Below are 19,768 nucleotides of genomic sequence, written 5' to 3'. Positions count from 1 at the left end.
GATGTAGAAGAAAAACTCCTTCCAGTGTTTGTTGGAGGTCGGCATATTATCAAAAAATCTAAAGCCTATTCTACTTTGGAAGATAAAGGTGCCCGGCTCAGATTGTTTAGGGTAGAAAAAGAAGTGGAATATTTTGGGGTCAAGAGGGATACTGTGCAGCTTAAAGAGGACGACTACCCCGCTCAGCAGCCTAAAGGAATTCGGCACAAGTTGGCCGAGCGGGATGCGAAAATAATTACAAACCTCCAAAATAAAGGGATGGGTAGGAAACCTAAGGCCGCCCTGGAATTGGTCCAGAAAGAAACAAATGGTGCCGATCGGCGGGTCATGGGGCCGATCAGACGGGTCGGCTACAACTATTTCATAGTCATCGGGAATCCCGTACGTCCGAACAAGGCGCCGAGCGCCCTCCTCATCAAATCGGCTCTCCATAGTCAGGTACCAAGGGCCCTGAACTCCAACAGCGGGTTCAGAGGAGCTTGCCATCTCGAAGGAGCAAAAAGACAGCGAGAAATCGAAGGAATGGGAGCAAAGAAGGTAGAACAAGTTGGGAGGGCCTTGTAAGGGGAGGGGAGAAGCTTACTGAGGGAAGGTAGACAGAAAGGATCACCAAAGAGCCGAAGACCACCGAGAGGCGAAAGCTGGGACGGCCGGAATGATGCAGCAGCAGCGGGCACCTTCGACTGAAAATTCGCGATGAAACAGAGAATGCGGCGTAAAAAGGCGAAGACGAGGGCTTTATACGAACGAGGCTGGTCGGCCTCGTCCGTTGGATGCAGGTCACGGAAGACGAAGTCATCATCTAGCCGTCCGTTTCGAAATAACCAGCGTCCCATCGTACGGATCATCACCGCCACGCAAGAGGAGCCACGTGGCGCTCTGTCGCCAGGCACAATTAATGCGCCCATACCGCGCATGCTTCGACTTAATGAAAAGGATTTGCGTGATTTTCGAGAAGATCTAGACAAGCAAACATCCATGTTGAGCGACAAGACAACCGGAAGGAAGAGCCGAACGGCTGAATTTGGAGGAAGGGCCGAACGGCCCCACGGATACTATAAGCGACGGAAAGGCGACGACCGCCCGCTCGGACACATAGTCCAGTCAGTCGGACTCACTGCCTCCTTCGACTAGACTTGAAGGGAAGGCAAGTGATCCGGCGGTAAGAATGGGGGGCCCACCCTCTGAAGGGTCCCAGCCTAAGGACGGATGGAGGGCTGGCCCAGCGGATAATGGTCCGAGCGGAGCTATAGATAACCCATCCATGGGCTTGGGTTTCTGACGCCAAGGCAGGAGGATCTAAGGGCCGAGCAGGAGTCCGCTCGGCTGGGACCTAAGGGCCGAGCGGGTGGTCCGCTCGGCCAAGATAAGGGCGAGGGTACAAAGGTAGCCGAGCGGCCTATGCGCTTGTCTCGAGATATGGGATGTCAGAGAAGGCACGTCTGATGATAAGGTCGTACCCGAGATTGCACGATGGAAGCTCCCGCCGTCACATCAGGGAGAGGTGGATACAGTAGCAGTATGGCCTCATATATGCTCTTCTGACAGGCCCATACTTGGGTATGGTCTAAAGCAGATGACTGCTTCGATCGACGTGCCTGGGCTCTTTCGATAGTTCTATATAAGGCCTCCATTTCTTCACCGGAGGTACGCGCGTCTGGATCTCTGAAGCCACTTCTTTGCTATTTCCTCGCCTGACTTGAGCGTCGGAGGGCCGTCGCCGGGACACCCCCCCCCCCCCGGCTCGGTTTTGTTGCAGGTTCGCCGGAGCACTCAAGGATCCAGCAGGGAGCGCCACGTCCCCAGCGTCCGTTGACTCCTAGTTCAGACAGGATCAATGTGTATGAAGAAGAAGTGGAAAAAGTATGAAGTTTTATTGTGAATAGGACTTTAGTCTTATATTGAGAGTTTCAAGATATATTAGTTGGTTTATATTGATTCATATGCATTGATAATGTGAACAAATACATAGGGAAAGGTTCTCTTTCACTTGTGTGTGTGAGGGGGGTACAAATCCAGGGCTCGGATTGTATTGAACCAAGATGACTCGTGTGTAAGTACAACTTGTGCATGCCAAATTTATCAAAGTGGAACAACTAATATTTTGCCACAAACTTTTTGTCCCTTATTTAAGGGTGTAACAAATACATTAAATTAAAGATTAATGCAACTAGTGAAACATTGCCATTTCACAGTTGACGAATAACGACCATTAACATTGCTCATTGGTCTGAGCTCTTATATAAGGAGGTTGTGACCACAGACAAAAGGTTATACACACAAAAAACTTAAGCTCTCCACCTACGTTCCCTTCTTCCACTGTGGTACGTCTCTTGCTCGGTGGAGTACCCGTGATAGCAGTCGAGTTCCTCTCAATTCGTCGTGACCACCGATGCTTGGTGGGAATCACTGTTAATCGTTGTATTCTGCAAAACAGACGACCTTAGGAAAACCTCGAAGCACAGCCGGAGGTGGGATGAATGTGTTTCAAGGAAACTGCAACCCTCGCAAGCCTCGGTCCATTCTACCCGCTCGGCTATTCTGCCTATCCAACCATACTCTCGCCCAGCCACTCGATTCTTTGCCCGATCGGACGCTCTTGGCCCACTCGAGCTGCTTTGCCCGACCAACCGCACTACTCGGTCGGTCACTTAGTATGTGACTCGCTCGTCCGCTCGCTTAGCCCGCCCGGCTGCTTGCCTCGTCCGCTTAGGTTGCTGCATCACTCGATCTGCGACTCAGCTTCTCTGCTCACCCGGTCGAGTACTCTGTCTTGCTCAGCTAGTTTGCTCTGCCCGATCAGGTGCTCTACCTGCTCAGCTTCACTGTCCGACTAGTTACTCTGTCACTCAGGCCTCCCGATCTTCGACTGTGAGACCGCTATACTTGATTGGACTCTCCCCGTCAGCGTAGCTACCCGCTCGGCTTCCCAGCCCGGTCTGCCACTCGGCTTCTCAGCTCGATCTCAATAAAATTTTATAATATTAATATAACATATTAAAAATATATAAATATTTTAAATTCTAATTATTGAAAATGGTCTTAGCTCATCCACAATCATAAACCTCTTGAACAAACCTCTTTTAAAATCCTCTCTCTCCTAATTTTTTTATAAACCTCCTAAGATTTTGGTATAAATTTATTAAAAAACTTTATATTAAGAATCTTATGCTATAAATCTTTCATTGCATATGCTTTTAGTGACCAAATCATTTATTGTAATTAATGCGTGCATATTTATTGAGTGATGGACATTACATTGTATATATTCTGACACGCTCATCATTCACATTGATGGGGCAAACATACAATGGAATTGAAGTGTCCATCTGGGCAATGACTCCCATTATAACCAAAATTATATATATATCCATGAAAATACAATCTTTCTCAACCCTCCACAATCTACACCGCAGACTCAAATAAATATGTGATGACTGTCACTTTGTACACCAATCCCACCAAAATTACAAAATTCTCTTGCGGACGAAAAGCAACTCAACTAACAAGGCCCCCCATATTTTTAATAAACTCGACGAGTGGAACACGGAATGCCATTGCCATGGCGAAAATGTTGCGGATTAGGAAAAACATGCAGACCAGAAGAGAGAACAGATACAGGCAATGACTTAAGAAGATAATACAGATTGCAAGGCGAGCTGTTGCTGAGGCTGCAGGGTGGACCAGGTTGAAGCAAGGACAGCCGGTGGCAGCGTCTGTTGAATTTGCCTCAAGAGACTGATGATTCTACTAACAGTCTGCTCCGTAGCCAGATCCTTCCCTCCGCACAGGACCTAGAGAAACAAAAGAAAGCATTTCCATGTCAGGATTTGAAACCAATTGCCGTCAAATACAACAACAATGATCAAGCCTTTTCCTACTAGTTGAGGTCGGCTGTATAAATCCTTTTACGTCATTGAGCTCTATCTCCTATTATATCATCTATTTTTAAATAAATTTTATCTTATTTTATTGTTGCTAACCAAGTTTTTTTTTTGTCTTCCTTTTCTCGTTTGATATGTATGTTTATCAAAGTATCGCATCGCCTAACTGGAGCATTTATTAGTCGTCTAAGTACATATTCACATAACCAAGTCTTTGTTGCTAACCAATTGCCGCCAAATGCAGAAAAAAAAAACAAAAGAAATCTGAATGATCTTTAGTTCAGCTACAAAGATTGGGGTTGCATGCTTTAGCATACGTTGCATTTGGTAGTGTACCGGATGGATTATGGTCGGAATGAGAATGGAATACAACAACCAAATCTTTTCCCATTAGGTGGGGTCGACTGTATGAATCCTTTTACGCCATTAAACTTTATCTCTTATTATATCATCATCTATATTTAAATAAATTTTATCTTGTTTTATTGTTATTAACCAAATCTTTTTTGGTCTTCCTCTTCCTCGTTTGATATGCATGGTTATCATAATTTCATATCGTCTAACTGGAGCATTTATTGGTCGTCTAAGTAGAATAAGAATGGAATAGCAAGAAAAAATAAATAGTAGGTGAATAGGCTAAATAGAGTATAATTGTAGTGTCCAGCCTCGACTAGATTAGACTGTCATCAACAAGAGATCGACGTACTCACCTCTGCAAACACAGCAACTATTTTTGGAATTTGCTGATTGTTTGGACCCAAAAGTTCTCTATCTGACCTGTTAACAAAATTTTCAATGTCATACCTAACAGAAGAAACGGAGAAACAGAGAAATCTTAATATATTTTCTGGCACAATTCATGATGTGCTAACTACCTTTCGACCATCGAACAAAGTTGCTCATGAACAATTTTGGCCTCGATTAAATCATTCTTTATCGGCAAGCAACTCAACCAAGCTGGGACGACCTGACAAGTATCGAGCAAAATAGCATATAGAAAATTTTAACATTTCAACGTATTCATTCAAAGAAAGAGAGCGGCACGAGTCAGAATGATTATAAGATGTTGCCAACTTGGGAAATAACTATAATGCGACTGCAAATTGTAAAATCTAGACGACATAAAAGGACATGGAAAATGAATTTTCATGCAAACAACAAAATGGAATCAGATAGCTATACAAGATTATAATTCCACAGTCTGATAATTCCTATAAAATAGTATCGATTTCAAGTATAAAATTGAATAGACGACATATCGAAGTACATATAACCAGCATGATTTCTAGTGTAGACATGAATGTCCATGCAACCCTCAACTTTGATAAAAAAAAAAAAAGACAGCCCGATGCACGAAGCTCCCGCCATGCGGGTCTCAGGAAAAGATCCATTGTACGCAGCCTTACCCTATTTTTTGCAAGAGATTATTTCCAAGATTCGAACCCGTGACCTTTTAGTCACATGATAATAACTTTACCGTTGCGCCAAAACTCCCCTTCCTCAACTTTGATCAAACCAAAAAAATATATATTCTGCTTCATTAGTATTCTACAAAAAACAGGTTCGAAGGGGAGCCTTGGCGCAACGGTAAAGTTGTTGCTATGTCACCAAAAGGTCACGGGTTCGAATCTTGGAAACAGCCCCTTGCAAAAAAATAGGATAAGGTTACGTACAATGGATCCTTCCCCGGGACCCCGCATGACAGGAACTTCGTGCACCGAGCTGCCCTTTTTTTTTTTCATTAGTATTCTGCAGTACAAGAATAATGACAGGCAAAAGAACATTTATAGAAAAAGTAGCATTGTCTTAAGAAAAGGCAAATTGAAAACCAACAATATTTAGAATTCTCCTGCAAACGCAATCTCAGATGGCACTTGTTTGGCATTAGGAAATGTTAATGATTTAAATAGGTGAGATGCAACACGTAGAAAACCAAAATAAAACAAACGCATTATGTCCTTATAATATCATGCATTAGAAACCAAGAAGTTCATAATTTGGGATGCTTTAGCTGATTACAATTATCAAATGCCAGAACAAAAAAAAGAAGAGCAACACAATTATAAAGAAAAGAAAACAGATATTTTGACAAATCTTCAAACAGCAAAATTGACAATCATAAAGCACATGAAACACACACACAAAAAAATTGCAAAGAAATATAAGCAATAACTATACCTTCGCTGCATCAATACCATCACGATGAAATTGGCATATTTTTCCAAGTGCTGAAACAGCATTATCATATGCCATTACATTATCTGATTGCAATGCATCAGGGTGTCCAATCACATTATTCAAACTAAAGAGAGCCTCTGTACAAAAAGAAATATTGGACAAATTGTTATTAGCAGCAGCATTAAGGCATTAACTTGTATGTAAAAAATATCTTATATATAAAGCTACCTCCAACCAAAGGCCGAAACACAGAACCACCAAATTCAGCACAAACACCAACACCATAAACAGCAGCCTAGAAATGATTACTTATAAATAACAACCATATTCCATTGAAGTTTCATGCATATGTGCTGAATTGATAGCAAGAGCACAAGTACATATGATAGGAAAGAGGAAGGATCACTCCTCACCTGCCTAACATCTGCATTATCATCATTACATGCTTCTAAAAGGAAAGGAAGGTAGGTATCATAATATCTGCCAAATTAGAAAACAGAAATATTAGATACTTGTTTTGTTGTACATAAACAAGCATGACAACAATAAATTGCCTAAAAATCATACCTAAGAGCTGCTTCCCGGCATTGTTCTGCAACATCATCAAAGATGCAAATGGCAATCCTTCTCTCCTCGGGTGTTTTATCCTTCCCCTGCACAAAAGTCAATGAAAGAACATGCTAAACTACAAGTTTGTGAAAGTAAATGAATTAGTATGCAAAACAGAGGAATTAGTTGCTATTAGTCCAAGAGCATCATAAAACAAAGCAAGAGAGACAAGGAACTGTACTATGAAATTGAAAATTAAAAGAAACTAAACCTAATGAGTAAGAACAACATGCGAGTAGAAAAATTAGCATAAGAAACTTCTGTCAACAGTCCAAAACATTATAAAACAACAACAAAAAAAAGGTTTAACTGTCAGAATGAAGTCATAGCAAAATAAACCTTCTAATGAGCAACAATGATGTGCATGGAGGTGTATCTATGGATAAATAAATATCAGTATCAGTAAAACTTAACAGAGATGCAGCTTAAACAAGGGGAACGAACATTAGTAGACAGCATAGAAGTTGATTCCAGATTCCAAGGTATTTAACAACCATCAGTTTGCAAAAACTTCACCATTCATTGGATAATACAATATTAATTCATGGATTAAAAATCACGATAAGATAAATTTTTCCACAATTGTGTCAGAAATACATATTAGTCCTAAAAAAAGGTTCAGTTTTAATATCCTGTTCAATGTCTTGGTGATTCCAAGAATATGGATACTTCATTTCTACTTCAACTAGCTCATGATGTTTATCAGGAAAATTCAATTACAGAAAGAAAAAATGCATAGCATTACAACAGAAAAATATTCTCAAAATCAAACTATCTTCAAATAAAACTATGTTGATAAAAAGAAAATTGTTGTAGTCAACATAGGTATTGCAGTAATAAGCAAGAGTGTGTCAAGCATACCAGCATCGGAGTAATATAAAGAGAGAGCTCATCAAAGAACGGAAGGAAAGATGCCTTGAAGGTCTTAATCAGAGTTCCAAGGCAATCCCCAATCTGAATTAGATTAACCAAAGAAGCTGATAAATATTCAATAAACTGATTTCACAAGTTACTTAATAATCTGTCACTTTCAATCAAAAGGATCTTAGTACAAATTCATAAAAAATGACATTTTTCAAACTGCATTAATAACCTGATCAAAGACTTCTTCCTCCTGTTCATTTTCTTCCTTGAGGATTTCCTCTTCCTCTGCATCAAAATCCTCGGCTTTGGTCCTTTCTGCCCTTTCCTTTTTCCTAGCTGCACTTGCAGTTATCACATGTTTTATCTGTTCAACTATGCTTCTGACTTGGTCTTCACTAAGAAGTGATCCACTTAGCTGCATAGGAACAAAAAATTATAACAACTCAGATGTAGCATGTTAATTATATGTATAAACAAGGAAACCTGGCCAGATTTTAACAAACAAACATAAGCAGTATTTTGGCAGGTCAATAGATATTGTATATACATTATGAATAGGGATGGCAATAGGGCGGGTTGAAACCGGCCCCATAATAAACCTGCCCCGGCGGGGCGGGTTTAGACCCACCTAAACCTGTCTCAAGGTGGATCCGGGGCGGGTCACGGGTTTAACCGGACCCGCCCCATATAATATTTTTTTTTATTAATTATTAATTGAATAAAAATTGATAATTAATTTTTAATTGAATTAAAATTGATAGATTTTAATTTGTGATAATATTTTTTTGTTACAAAATATTATTAATATAAATGTTGAAAATAAATTTAATGTTTAATTATTTTTTAAAATTTTTATTTTGTGTTTCAAAAAAAAAAAAAATAAGGCGGATCTAGCGGGTCTAACCCGGATCCGCCCTGCCGGGTTCGCAGGGCGGGGCGGGTCGGGTCCCAGGTTTGGCCAAACCCGTCCCAACCGGACTCATTGTCATCCCTAATTATAAAGGCACATGTGCAGCAAATTATTAAAATATATATAATAATAATTATACTCAAATATATGAAAATAAAAGGCACATAATAATTAATTAAACTTATCATACATAATGCTTGTCAAACTACCAATATACTTTTCATTAAGAGACCTATTCCCTTCATATCCCGTTCATTCTTTGTATTAATAATCAAGTAAACCTAGATCAATGATCTTCTGGTTATCTAGCCTTTCTGTATCTGATCTTAGATAATAACTTGAGATGGAAAAACTAATCATGATATTGTTAATATACCAATAAAACAATTGTGGCAAAATGGCGAAACGCTCGCCCTAAGCGCCCCCGCCGTACCCGACCCAAGGCCATCACGAGGGAGGTAAATCGCAGCATCCGAGCGAGCATGTGACGGACAAGGTGTAATACGGGGATAGGGGATTTATTCCCCAGTTGCCCCGAGGATCGACCCTGCGACCTCATTGTAGCAACACCCGCCACATACCAACTCGGATGACCCGCGGGGTCTAATATACCAATAAAACAAGTTCCTACAAGTCGTGGTCTAAAGTTCATTCCAAAATGAGACTTCTGTATTTTGTCTTGCCAACCTTCACCAAGGATGACATCATGACTGAAAGTTGAAAATGACAAGAGACATCACAATCCTAAATCCTTTACTAAATAGCATACTTGACAATAACCCAAATCCAAGTAAATAGAATTAATACATGTCTCTCTAATAAATCTGGAATTATAAAAAGAATATATACTGTAGAAAACCAATCAGAAAACTAAAAGATGTCCTATCAGCTGTTTTTTTCCTTATAAACATCAGTAAGTTGAACTAATGATGCTGCTAATTATAATACTACAAGTTGACTAATGAGTTGGTAAAAAACAAAAGACTCTACAATTCAATTTATGTGGAATGATCATGGTTATAAATAACAATACTTATAAATGGCAACAAAACACAGATTTTATTCATCTGAATGTAGAGAAAATACTAGTTTTTTTTTCCTTTTTAGGCGTTCGTCCTATTAAAGAAATGTCATCTACTAAAAGCAAGGCAGGGCTTATTAAAGCAATTTTACTATGCCCATTCTACTGGAATTCATTGTGAAATATTGGTTTGCCACATTGAAGTTTATGATTGCCCCCATTTGCTTGTATTCAAGACTAAAAGCAAGGCAGGGCTTATTAAGGTTTATATTTAGTGTTCCTGAATGTCTTGTAAAGCTAGTCGTAAATCATTATGTGATATTACAAGGGCACTACTGTTCCTTGTCCATAGAATAAATGATAATAAAGTCCTTGCTACAAGGACATACCTGCATGCACTCATTCAGTGAATCAAGCATGCTTGCACAGATTTCTGTTTCTGGTTCCTGCAATAAGAGAATCACAGTAATAAATATCAATAACCACATACATTAAAAGATCAAGACCATTGCCTTAGAATAACCTTCTGCAATGCTTCAACAAGAGCTGGAATTATGTAGTCTGATAATTGCTTAATATATGATTCATCACGACCTTGTGCTTGCCCCTTCTCAACTGCTAGTTTTGCAGATCGTAGTAATTCCGGCATAGCTAGAGACAAAGTAGAAAGTAAAGATATAACTCTTGATAATTTTAACCTAGCCAAAAATCACACAAAAAAAAGTGATACAAATAGATACCTGCAACAGCAGCCTTCCTTACTTCTTCATGGAAATAGAATTTAAGTAGAGGTACCAATGTTGGGGCAACCTACAATTAATTTGCATTGTATAGAATTAGCCTTTAAGAAGTGCAATTCCATATCAATTTTTTTTAAGAAATGATAAATGATGATCAAAATTGACCTGATCAATCCATGGATAGAATCCCTCTTTTAGCTCGTCAGCATAGCAACAAAGCATGTTACAAGCAGTGGCTTTCTCCTCCAACACGCTTGTCCGAATTCCTATCCTTTTATCTCCAAGAGTAATGGTCTCAACACTGCAACAAATGCAGCATTAAGAGTAATAGAAGTATATGATTGCAGCACGCTGTTATAATGAAGATTTGTCTCATAAAAATATCATATCTGCTTCATAGAGCTGAGTACATTTCATCCTTCGCAAACCGAAATTTGCAAAAGCTTAGTAGATCAAGTGATCAATAAACATGCATGAGAGAACATGATAAATAATATGTTGCTAGTGAATCAAACCTTTCATCATCTGAATCGTCTATGTCATCATCTGAGCCTGCAGATGTGATAGTTACATCTGGTTTCAGTTGGGCGGATTGAAGCAATGGAGGCATAACAACACTCATGTACGGTAGAAAATCCTGCCCTAGACATTTGCATAACCTGGCCCATGCCTATCATAAGAAATTGAAAATTAAAAGTTAGCTATAGCAATATCATTTCCTGACATATTGATCTACGCAAACTCATATACACCTGAAGCATATAGCTTGTAGTAGGGTCATCTGTCTCCACTTGTGATCCTTGCAGTGCCAGCAAAACTTCCATTACCTAGCATAACAGTAATCGGTAAATGTAAAAAATTGTAGTAAGAAATAAAAAAATCTATATGAAATTTCTTCACTATATTACTGCAGATAAACAAATACCAAGATTATAAAAACATATGAAGGCGATATATCCTTATTTTGACAAGAATAATATAAATAAAATATGCATATACCACTAAATAAAATTGTTTATTGTGATCGTGAATGTGTTTTCGTTCTGATTGATTAATATACTTTGTTGCATAGATATGTTAGTCATTTGCAATGTTTATATTAAATTAACAATTATTTTAATATTTTTATATTTCAAGCACATGTCCCAATATAACAAATGTGTGCTATAAGCTGACCGCCTGCTATCTGAAAATGTCTTTTAGGACCTTGTATTTCCATGTCTGCATGCATATGTAAAAATATGTGGACATGCATTCATAAAATTGAAAATATTTGCAGTGAAATTCAGTTATCATTTTTAAAAACATATCAAGTTTTAATTTACAAGCTCAATGTAGCTGAAAAATCAAAAACTTGCTCCAGTACTGCCAAACAATCTTTAACTACTGAGAGGTTCAGACTTTAAACTTTATTCTTGCACTAACATTGGGATAGTCAAATATAACTTGATATATATATATATATGAGAGAGAGAGTGAGAGAGTGATATCCAACTCGACCGCGACACGTGTCCACGACTGAGTGGTCAATGCGCCCAGAAGTGATTTGGGCACCCCCGAGTGCATTCATTTCGGGGTGTCTGGATCACTTCCGGGTGCCACAACCACTCAGTCGAGGACGGGCAGTTGGGCAGGATATCAATTCCATGTGTATATATATGTGTAATGGCCTCACCTCTTAACCTTTTCATTCACTCAGAGCAGAAGCTCTATTTCTCATATTAAAAATTAGTAGTGGTAGGGGTGAGCAGTCAATCCGCCAAACCGACCAACCCGCTTATACCGACCCGAACCGAACCGAAAAAAAATGATCCGCCGGATATAGGGCTGGATGTAGGGTCCTAATATTGCATTATCTGATCTAGTAGGGCCGGATAGTGTTTTATCCCAATAACCGAACCAATCCGATCCGATCACCCCTACTTATAACAACTAATGTTGATAAGTTGTTACACGTTGTAGTAACTACTGCCGATAAGTTGCTACACGTTGTAATAGTTATTTCCGATTAGTTGTTATAATGTGTAATGAGTAATTTCTATTATCATTTTAAAAAAATTTATTTTTTTGTTATATTTATATCTATATTTTATATTTCATTGGATATAGGGTCGGATATCCAAATAACTGATAACCCGTCGGATATTTGAAACATAAGAACCGCCGGATATAGGGCCGGATGTAGGTCCCGATTTTGCATTATCTGATCTAGTAGGGCCGGATAATTTTTTACCCCAATAACCGAACCAACCCGATCCGTGATCACCCCTAAGTAGTGGGGTATAATAGCTTACTGTAGAATAGGCTTATAATCCTCTTTACCATAGAATCATTCACCTTTGCTGTTCGCTAAATATGAAAAACTTTCAAAAACAGATAATTAAATGTGATTGTACCTGTTTAGCATCATCCCTGAACTTCTCCTTGCCCACTGCCATTCCCACCAAACTTATGCACTCCATTGATTTTGCACGAAGCATTCTGTTTGATTTGTTAGTTGCATTCATCAATATGGCTTTGAGGTAAGGCATAACAGCATCGTAGTACTTCTGAAATTGTTCCTGCATTGTGAATCACCAATTGAATTAGTGTGGTCAATGCAATATGTTAAACAACTTCACAAAAGTGGCTATGAGAAATACTTGTGATGAATCTGCAACTGAAGCTAAAGCTGTTAAAGCTCCTTCTTGAACCATCTGCTTCCCATTCTGAATAAATCAATCGCATTCACATTTATACACAAATTAACATCCAAGAACTACGGAGACACGCAAAATGTATTAGATCAATGGAAAAATTGGTATGATACCTGTAGCAGAACAAGTAACTTTCCTACAATTCCATCTAGGTAAGGTGTCAAAATATCAGGAGTGCAATTTTCACAGAAATTTAGAACAGCTGAAGCTGCATGAGCCTGCAAATCAATAAATACAAATTGAGAATGAAGGATTAAATTTTTTTTTAAAAAAAAAACATGTGATTCAAAAAGTAATTGATAATGAATCTCAAATATTTGACAGATAAGTGTAGAACTTTAGAAAATCATCTACCTATTACATGAAAGACAAATGCCAAGCAACTTAATAATTAGTGAGAAGACAAATTCCAATCATAACATTAAAAAATAAGCTGCTAATTATGCCATCAAGCAGAACTTATATAATAATACACAAGCAAGCGGTCAATGGGTAAGCACAAGGCACAAAATCTCAAGCCATGCCGAAATTTCAATATTTGACTGGAACGATACTATTTTGTAATCTTGCCGACAATACTATTTCAGTATTGTGCCGATATTTCGATGCATAGTGTCTGTGATAGATTGGAATTGAAGAAGGAAAGAGATAAAACATAGTGAGAAGACATTCTCTGTGTTGAGCATGGTTTTAATCTTGTACCATGCAGGGATGAAAGAGTCGAAACATATTATTCTTATAAATTCTTGAAACTTGATACCACTCAACGCAGACAATGTCTCCTTCCTTTGCTTCATCTCCTTTCTTCAAAGCATCGACACGACATGAAACATCTTTTCAGTCAAACTACTACACGGCTCAAAATTTCGAACCTTGGTGCCGAGTGGTATCGAGTGTCGATGATTTACCAAAACGAAACATTTCGACCATTTCAACAATTTCAATCGTTTCGATCAACAAGATACGAAATTTCAAACCATGGGTAAGCATAACTCAGCTATATGTGGTAGCAAATTAAGATTATGAATATATTAAATATTTGTTCCTAAATAATATTATTTGTTTGTTATATATTAAATTGCAATTGATAAGATTGTTACATATTTATTAAACATTAAATAAACACAGGATAATATTAGTTGAAGTAATATTCTCAATTCATTAATCACATTAATAATCTGACAATTTAAAAACTATTAAGATTCATAATTAAACTTTATAATATCATAGGTATATATTATAATGTTAATTAATAGTTAAATAATTAAGTGTATTACAACTAGTAATTGTATCTCAAATTACCATTTCTTTTTTTATTCTCATGTTTAAAATTTTTCATTAAAGGGGAGTCTTGGTGCAACAGTAAAGTTGTTGTCATGTGACCAAAAGGTCACGGGTTCGAATCCTGGAAACAGCCTCTTGCAAAAAGCAGGGTAAAGCTGCGTACAATGGATCCTTCCCCGGGACCCCGCATGACGGGAGCTTCATGCACCGGGCTACCCTTTTTTTATGTTTAAAATTTTTCATTGTAAAAAATATTTTCTTTATTTCCAATTATAACAATCATGCCCGCTTGAAGAAGCCTACTCTTAGCTAGCATGGCCTTAAAATCATTGTGAATGGTTAAATAGAAAAACCAAAGAAAAAAAGAGGACTTGCATATTGTTGGAATCAGATAAGTTATACGAGCTACATGCACATATAGTATGTTAAATATTTTCCAAAGCCAACCTAAGTTTGTCTGGCTGCTTCAGCGTATGCTTGGAAATGAAATGAGAGATGAAAAATGCTATTCATTATTCTACCCAGCACTGAAAAGTTGTCATTCACATGAAATATTATTCATGGTAATAATGTGTTGATTGATGAAAATGTAAGAGGATTAAATTTGGAGCTTCAATTCGGGAGAAAAACTTTAAAAATTGGATATAAGCGTCATAGTTTCAATGATGAGAGAAGAATAAGGGAACAATTAATATGTATGGGCATACAATTCTTAAAACTAGATTTAAATTCATCATTTAAGGAGATATTGTTGATGTCACTAATACAATAAAATAATGGATAGTTGAAATGGAGAATATTCTGAGTCGGTAGGTCTAGAATTGATGTGTGCTCCTTCAGCTAGAAGAAGTTTTTTTTGAGATTGTGGAGTGGTCATAATACTTTATTGATCAGCATGTTGAGATATTAGCAACCATGTACAGTAGTAGATGGCAATCCTAAGAGTGCAGGGATACTAGAAAGAATAAAATAAAATAAGGATTAGGCAATAGCTCCAATAGATGATAAAACAAGAGCAAATAGTTTCAAATGGTATTAATAGATTGTGTAGTTACAAGAAATGAAGAATTAACTAGTGGATAGTGTAATGACAAAGGTACCAAAGTAATCAAAGTAAACTGTAATTAATGTAATAAAAATTGATTTAATTGCTTGAATAAAATCCAGAGAGCTAAACCTAAACAGTTCAGACAAACAAAGCTTGATGGCGATGATTGATAGCAACTATTTAATCTATTAGTTAATGTTAATATAATTAATATTAATTATTTATTTACCTCTTATAAAGGCCTATACAATTTGCAAACTAGAAAATGCAAATGAGGAAAAGGAATGAATTTGAAATTCAGATCATAGCTGATTTTTTATAATTATTCTACTTTAGATGTCAAAAGTTTAGTATATTATAATATAGTAGGAGTTTAATAGAGTTAATTGTATTTCCAGATTTACCATATCTGTTTCCTAGTTTAGTTAGGGTTAAAGTCCATAAAAGAATTTTCATCAATATAATGATCATCTTTCAGGTACTAATAATAATAATAAACTTAGTTAATGGTAGTTATCCATATGCTTCATCATTAGTGTTCCAATTATCTCTGTGAGTTTAAGGTTTAATTTGCCTTTGCATTATTAGATATCAACATTCACCTACTTCTGTTAGATGAAGTGATCTCCAATTTTGTCGTTTGTGTTGCTAACTTGCTCATCCCTCGAGGCTCTAGTAGCACTCTCCATCATGTACCTTCTCAAATCAACCACCCTAGGCATAGCAAATTTTTACATTATTGTCAATTGGTTCTTGCAACAAACACCTTGCCCCTTCCGTTACTTGATGCTTTACTTATCCTCGCTTAAATCAAAATCACCTTTTACTTATGGTTTTTCTCCTTTTCTCCTATCTATCCCCTCATGTTAACCCTATCTAGCAAAGAATATATTTGGAAAAAACCACGAATTTAACAAATGGATCAAGTGAAGTCTAATTGATTTTGAAAACAACCATAGATTCTTTTGCTCCTCGGTCAAATGGCAACCAATTTTTATGTGATAGCTAATTGGTTCCAATTGTTTTCTTAAGGTAAACTGGCATACCTCAGTAGGGTGATTGATCTTGCTGAATCTTTTGGCAAAAAACAAATCAATCATCACAGATTTTGATCCGACTAATCCACCATATTAGATCAATTGAGTTTGTAGGTCATGGATCAGTGGGATATTCACTACTTCAGACTTGCAGAAACTACATTTGAAGTCTTTCAAACAATATATAAGATAATTATTTTCTAAATAAAAAATATGTTTAATAGTCATTAAGTAACATGTCCCATGCATAAAAATGAAAGTAAACAGAGTATTTCAACATTGTATGTTTCTCAAATTGCATTTATTTATTTGGTTTAATTTATATAAATTTTTATTTTCTCAATCAACTTTGATTGCAATTTTGATAGCTAAATCCACAGTATTTCGCATTAACTAACTTGAATCCCAATATTAAATCTCAAGTACGGTAGTAATAATTGACTCCAACACAAGACACATATTCAACTTGTCTTTCAGAAAAATGCAAACAAAAGTAGCAAGAAATTCAAAAGACAATCCCATGCATGCCTTAGCATATTTACAATTCTAGTCAGAACCATGGAAGTCGGTTCTTTTCTATGACTAGAAACACAATAATGATCCCAACTGGAGCTATCAGTTTGCTTATGGCACTCGTATCCAGACATACTGTGTCATGACACAATACTTCTATCATCACGATGCATACATTCTAGGACTTGAGAATTTCATTTCGATATAGGGCTAGACGAGACAAAACTCACTTCCAAGCAACCAACTATAATTAAATGCAGATCACTTAAAAATAGGACCTGGAGCAGTTAAAGCTTAATGCATGAAGAATGCTAATATTAATTTGGAGACCATAAGATCCATCAAGCTGAACTGCCAAATAAAAATCAATTTTCAGAACAAATTAGGCCTTGTTGACATATAACTAACCCATAAATTGCTTTACATACAACAACAACCAAGTCTTATCCCCTAAATTGCTTTACATGTTGGGGAAAAACTGTTGAAAGTTTTAGCAAAATCCCTTCCAAACATTCAGACACATCCTAGTGAAAATTGTCTTAGTATCTAACTTAATCTATTGAGATAAACATAACCATGAGTGGATTTATCATAGACTAATGCATAGATGAGCTACTTAAAGACATCAACAAAAGATGGAAAACACACAGAAATACACATAATTTCTGTTTCTAGATCAACTATGCTTGAAAAGAAAAAACACAAACTCAAATTAAAAAGTTTAATACTCTCCAAAATACATGCCTGCACACGAGGATTCTGAAAATCATCCATTGCTGATGCCAATGCCGGAAGCACCCTCTGATGATACTGAGTTTGGAGATCTGGCCCCAAATCAGTGGATAACTGTCCAATAGCATTAATTGCTGCCCAACGAACACGTGGATGAGGATCTTGAAAAGAGCATAGGACCATGGTCACCACTTGCTCCAAATTTTTTAACATCACCTGCACAGTAGAGGAACAAACCCAACTTCAGAACGTGTACAAAATCCATTGCTTGAACAATACTTTAAAAGACTTTTGAAACAAAACAACATTCTATAAAGAACAGAAAAATCATATAAAGATCATGGAACAACCTTTGAACAACCCTCAGCAATCTGTGCAAGGGCGATAAGGGCAGCATGGTGTTTCTGCCACTCGGAAGCAGCCAGGAAAGCTGGTAACAGCTCAGAGGCTACCGGAACGATTGTGTTTCCACCAACTGCTATCGCAAGACGGTCAAGACACTCCTGTGCAACACCATAGTTGCTAGTTTCCCCAGCATCCTCATCCTGAACCTCAGCAGTGTACCAAGCAGGATCATCCTCTAAATCAAGAAGCATCTTCATGAGCACAGAAAAGAGTCTGCTAAGAAACTGAGGTAGTTTCCGCATCATCCCAGGGGCACGCTCCCTCGCTTCAGCAAGAGTGATGATAAACTCAATAGCCAAGTGTCGTGTACCCTCCTCGAGTCCATCTGCCTCAGCAATTTGAATCATGGCTCCAACAACATCACCAATCTGACGACGAAGAAACCGTGGCTCTGCACCTGCAAGTTCGACAAGGAGCTCAAGGGCCTCCTGAGCTGTAGCTTCGTTACCAGAGTTGAGAGACTCAGTAAGGGTTCGCATCATGGGAGGGAGGAGGTCAGCTAGGCGGTTACGATCAGCAGCAGACTCCAAGGAAGTGACAAGGTTGACGGCCGCAGACAGTGCAGCGACGCGGACATCTGGAGAGGAAGGGTGGGAGAGGGCGGCGAGGAGGAGAGTGTGAAGGGTGGGGAGGTGAGAGCCAATGAAGGACGCGTCGTCGGCGAGGACATATGCGATCTGGGCAAAGATGAGGAGGGCAGACTCCTGTAGGCGAGGAGGGGTGTCGGAGGCAGAGACAGAATGAAAAAGGAAGGGGAGAAGATCAGGCCAGGCGGAGTCGGGGAGGAGGGAGACAGCAAGGGCGGAGATGGTGTCAGCGACCTTCTTGGCAGTGGAGCGGTCGGACTCCTGGTGGAGGACGGCCAGGAGGAGGGACTTGAGCGAGGTCTGGGAGGCGGAAGAGAGGCGGGGCCAGAACGGAGCGTCGGAGTCACGGTGGGTGAGGAGCTTGCGGAGAAGGACGGCGGACATGGCGCGGAAGTCAAGGGCGGGGGAGGCGTGGAGGACGGCAGCAAGCTTCAGGGCGAGGGCGTCCGGATGGAGGTCGCGGCAGAGGTTGAAAAGCGACTCAGCGTGGGAGCGCTGCTCGTTCGCCGCGGACATCAACTGACCAATCAAAGATTCGAAGGGGCCGGACTCCGCCGAGCCAAGAATCACGGCGATCTGCTGCTGCTGTTGTTGCTGATCCATTCTTCTTCTGCCCAAAGTTAACGGTGCCGAATGGAAGACGAAGAAGAAAATTTAGGGGTGGCGATGGCGAGCGGAGTTTTCTTTCTTACACGGCGAGCTTGTCTACCCTTTTATTATTAGGGTTTTCGAGAACAATTTTACTGGGTTTACAAGATTAAGTTAGTTCGAGGTTAGTCGTGGGCCGGAAGTTCTAGAAGTTTAGGAATCAGTTTCAGATTTTTTTTTTTTGTTTTAATAAGTTATCTATATAATAAATAAATTATATATATATATATATACTGTGCCATATTTTTCATGTAGTACCCGTCGTTAAATTTAATTATTTTTTTATCTAGTCAGAATTTAAAAAAAAAAACTCCATTTCCTCTTTAAAAAAAATCTAAATATTTGTAACCTCCCTTCAAACTCCCTTGTTTCCTTTGGTGTCATGATTGTACATAGCCATCGATCATCATCTTCATAGATCAACTCTTTCGGTATCGTATCACCTCACTGAGCTTACCTGTAGCCTTTCATCTACAATGTGTTCCCCCATATACGTGTCATAAAATCTTGTCACTCCATCCAAATGTTATAATCCATAGCAGATGCAGTGTTATAGTAGCTACAATTGTATAGCTGATACAACATTTTGATTTAACCACGTTGAAGTAACTA

General features: G+C 38.4%; 1 protein-coding gene across 1 annotated transcript; it reads right to left on the bottom strand.

The window, feature by feature from the left end:
• Positions 1-3,313: 3,313 nt before the first annotated feature.
• LOC121971962 (importin-5-like) lies at positions 3,314-19,247 on the bottom strand. Its single transcript, XM_042523515.1, has 20 exons — positions 17,867-19,247; positions 17,529-17,732; positions 13,016-13,120; positions 12,849-12,914; positions 12,603-12,767; positions 10,959-11,033; positions 10,722-10,876; positions 10,372-10,507; positions 10,207-10,276; positions 9,990-10,117; positions 9,856-9,912; positions 7,765-7,950; positions 7,533-7,625; positions 6,630-6,715; positions 6,476-6,542; positions 6,291-6,357; positions 6,063-6,199; positions 4,760-4,851; positions 4,595-4,661; positions 3,314-3,794 (listed from the first exon to the last, which is right to left on the bottom strand). Exons 1-20 carry the CDS (start codon positions 19,109-19,111, stop codon positions 3,630-3,632), a joined length of 3,366 nt encoding a protein of 1,121 aa, XP_042379449.1. The 5' UTR covers positions 19,112-19,247; the 3' UTR covers positions 3,314-3,629.
• Positions 19,248-19,768: the final 521 nt, after the last annotated feature.

Source organism: Zingiber officinale, chromosome 4A (genome assembly GCF_018446385.1).
Source record: "Zingiber officinale cultivar Zhangliang chromosome 4A, Zo_v1.1, whole genome shotgun sequence".
Classification (NCBI taxonomy): Eukaryota; Viridiplantae; Streptophyta; class Magnoliopsida; order Zingiberales; family Zingiberaceae; genus Zingiber; species Zingiber officinale.
This window is presented reverse-complemented; position numbering and strand designations above follow the sequence as displayed.

Bases quoted from the DNA above. Each gene is read 5' to 3' on its own strand.
- LOC121971962 (XM_042523515.1), bottom strand. From the start codon at position 19,111: ATGGATCAGCAACAACAGCAGCAGCAGATCGCCGTGATTCTTGGCTCG. The intron at 10,877-10,958 runs GTGTATATGAGT...TTCTTATGATAG, and splicing joins CTACAAGCTATATGCTTCAG to GCATGGGCCAGGTTATGCAA. The intron at 7,951-9,855 runs GTATGTCCTTGT...GTTCCTATGCAG, and splicing joins CACTGAATGAGTGCATGCAG to CTAAGTGGATCACTTCTTAG.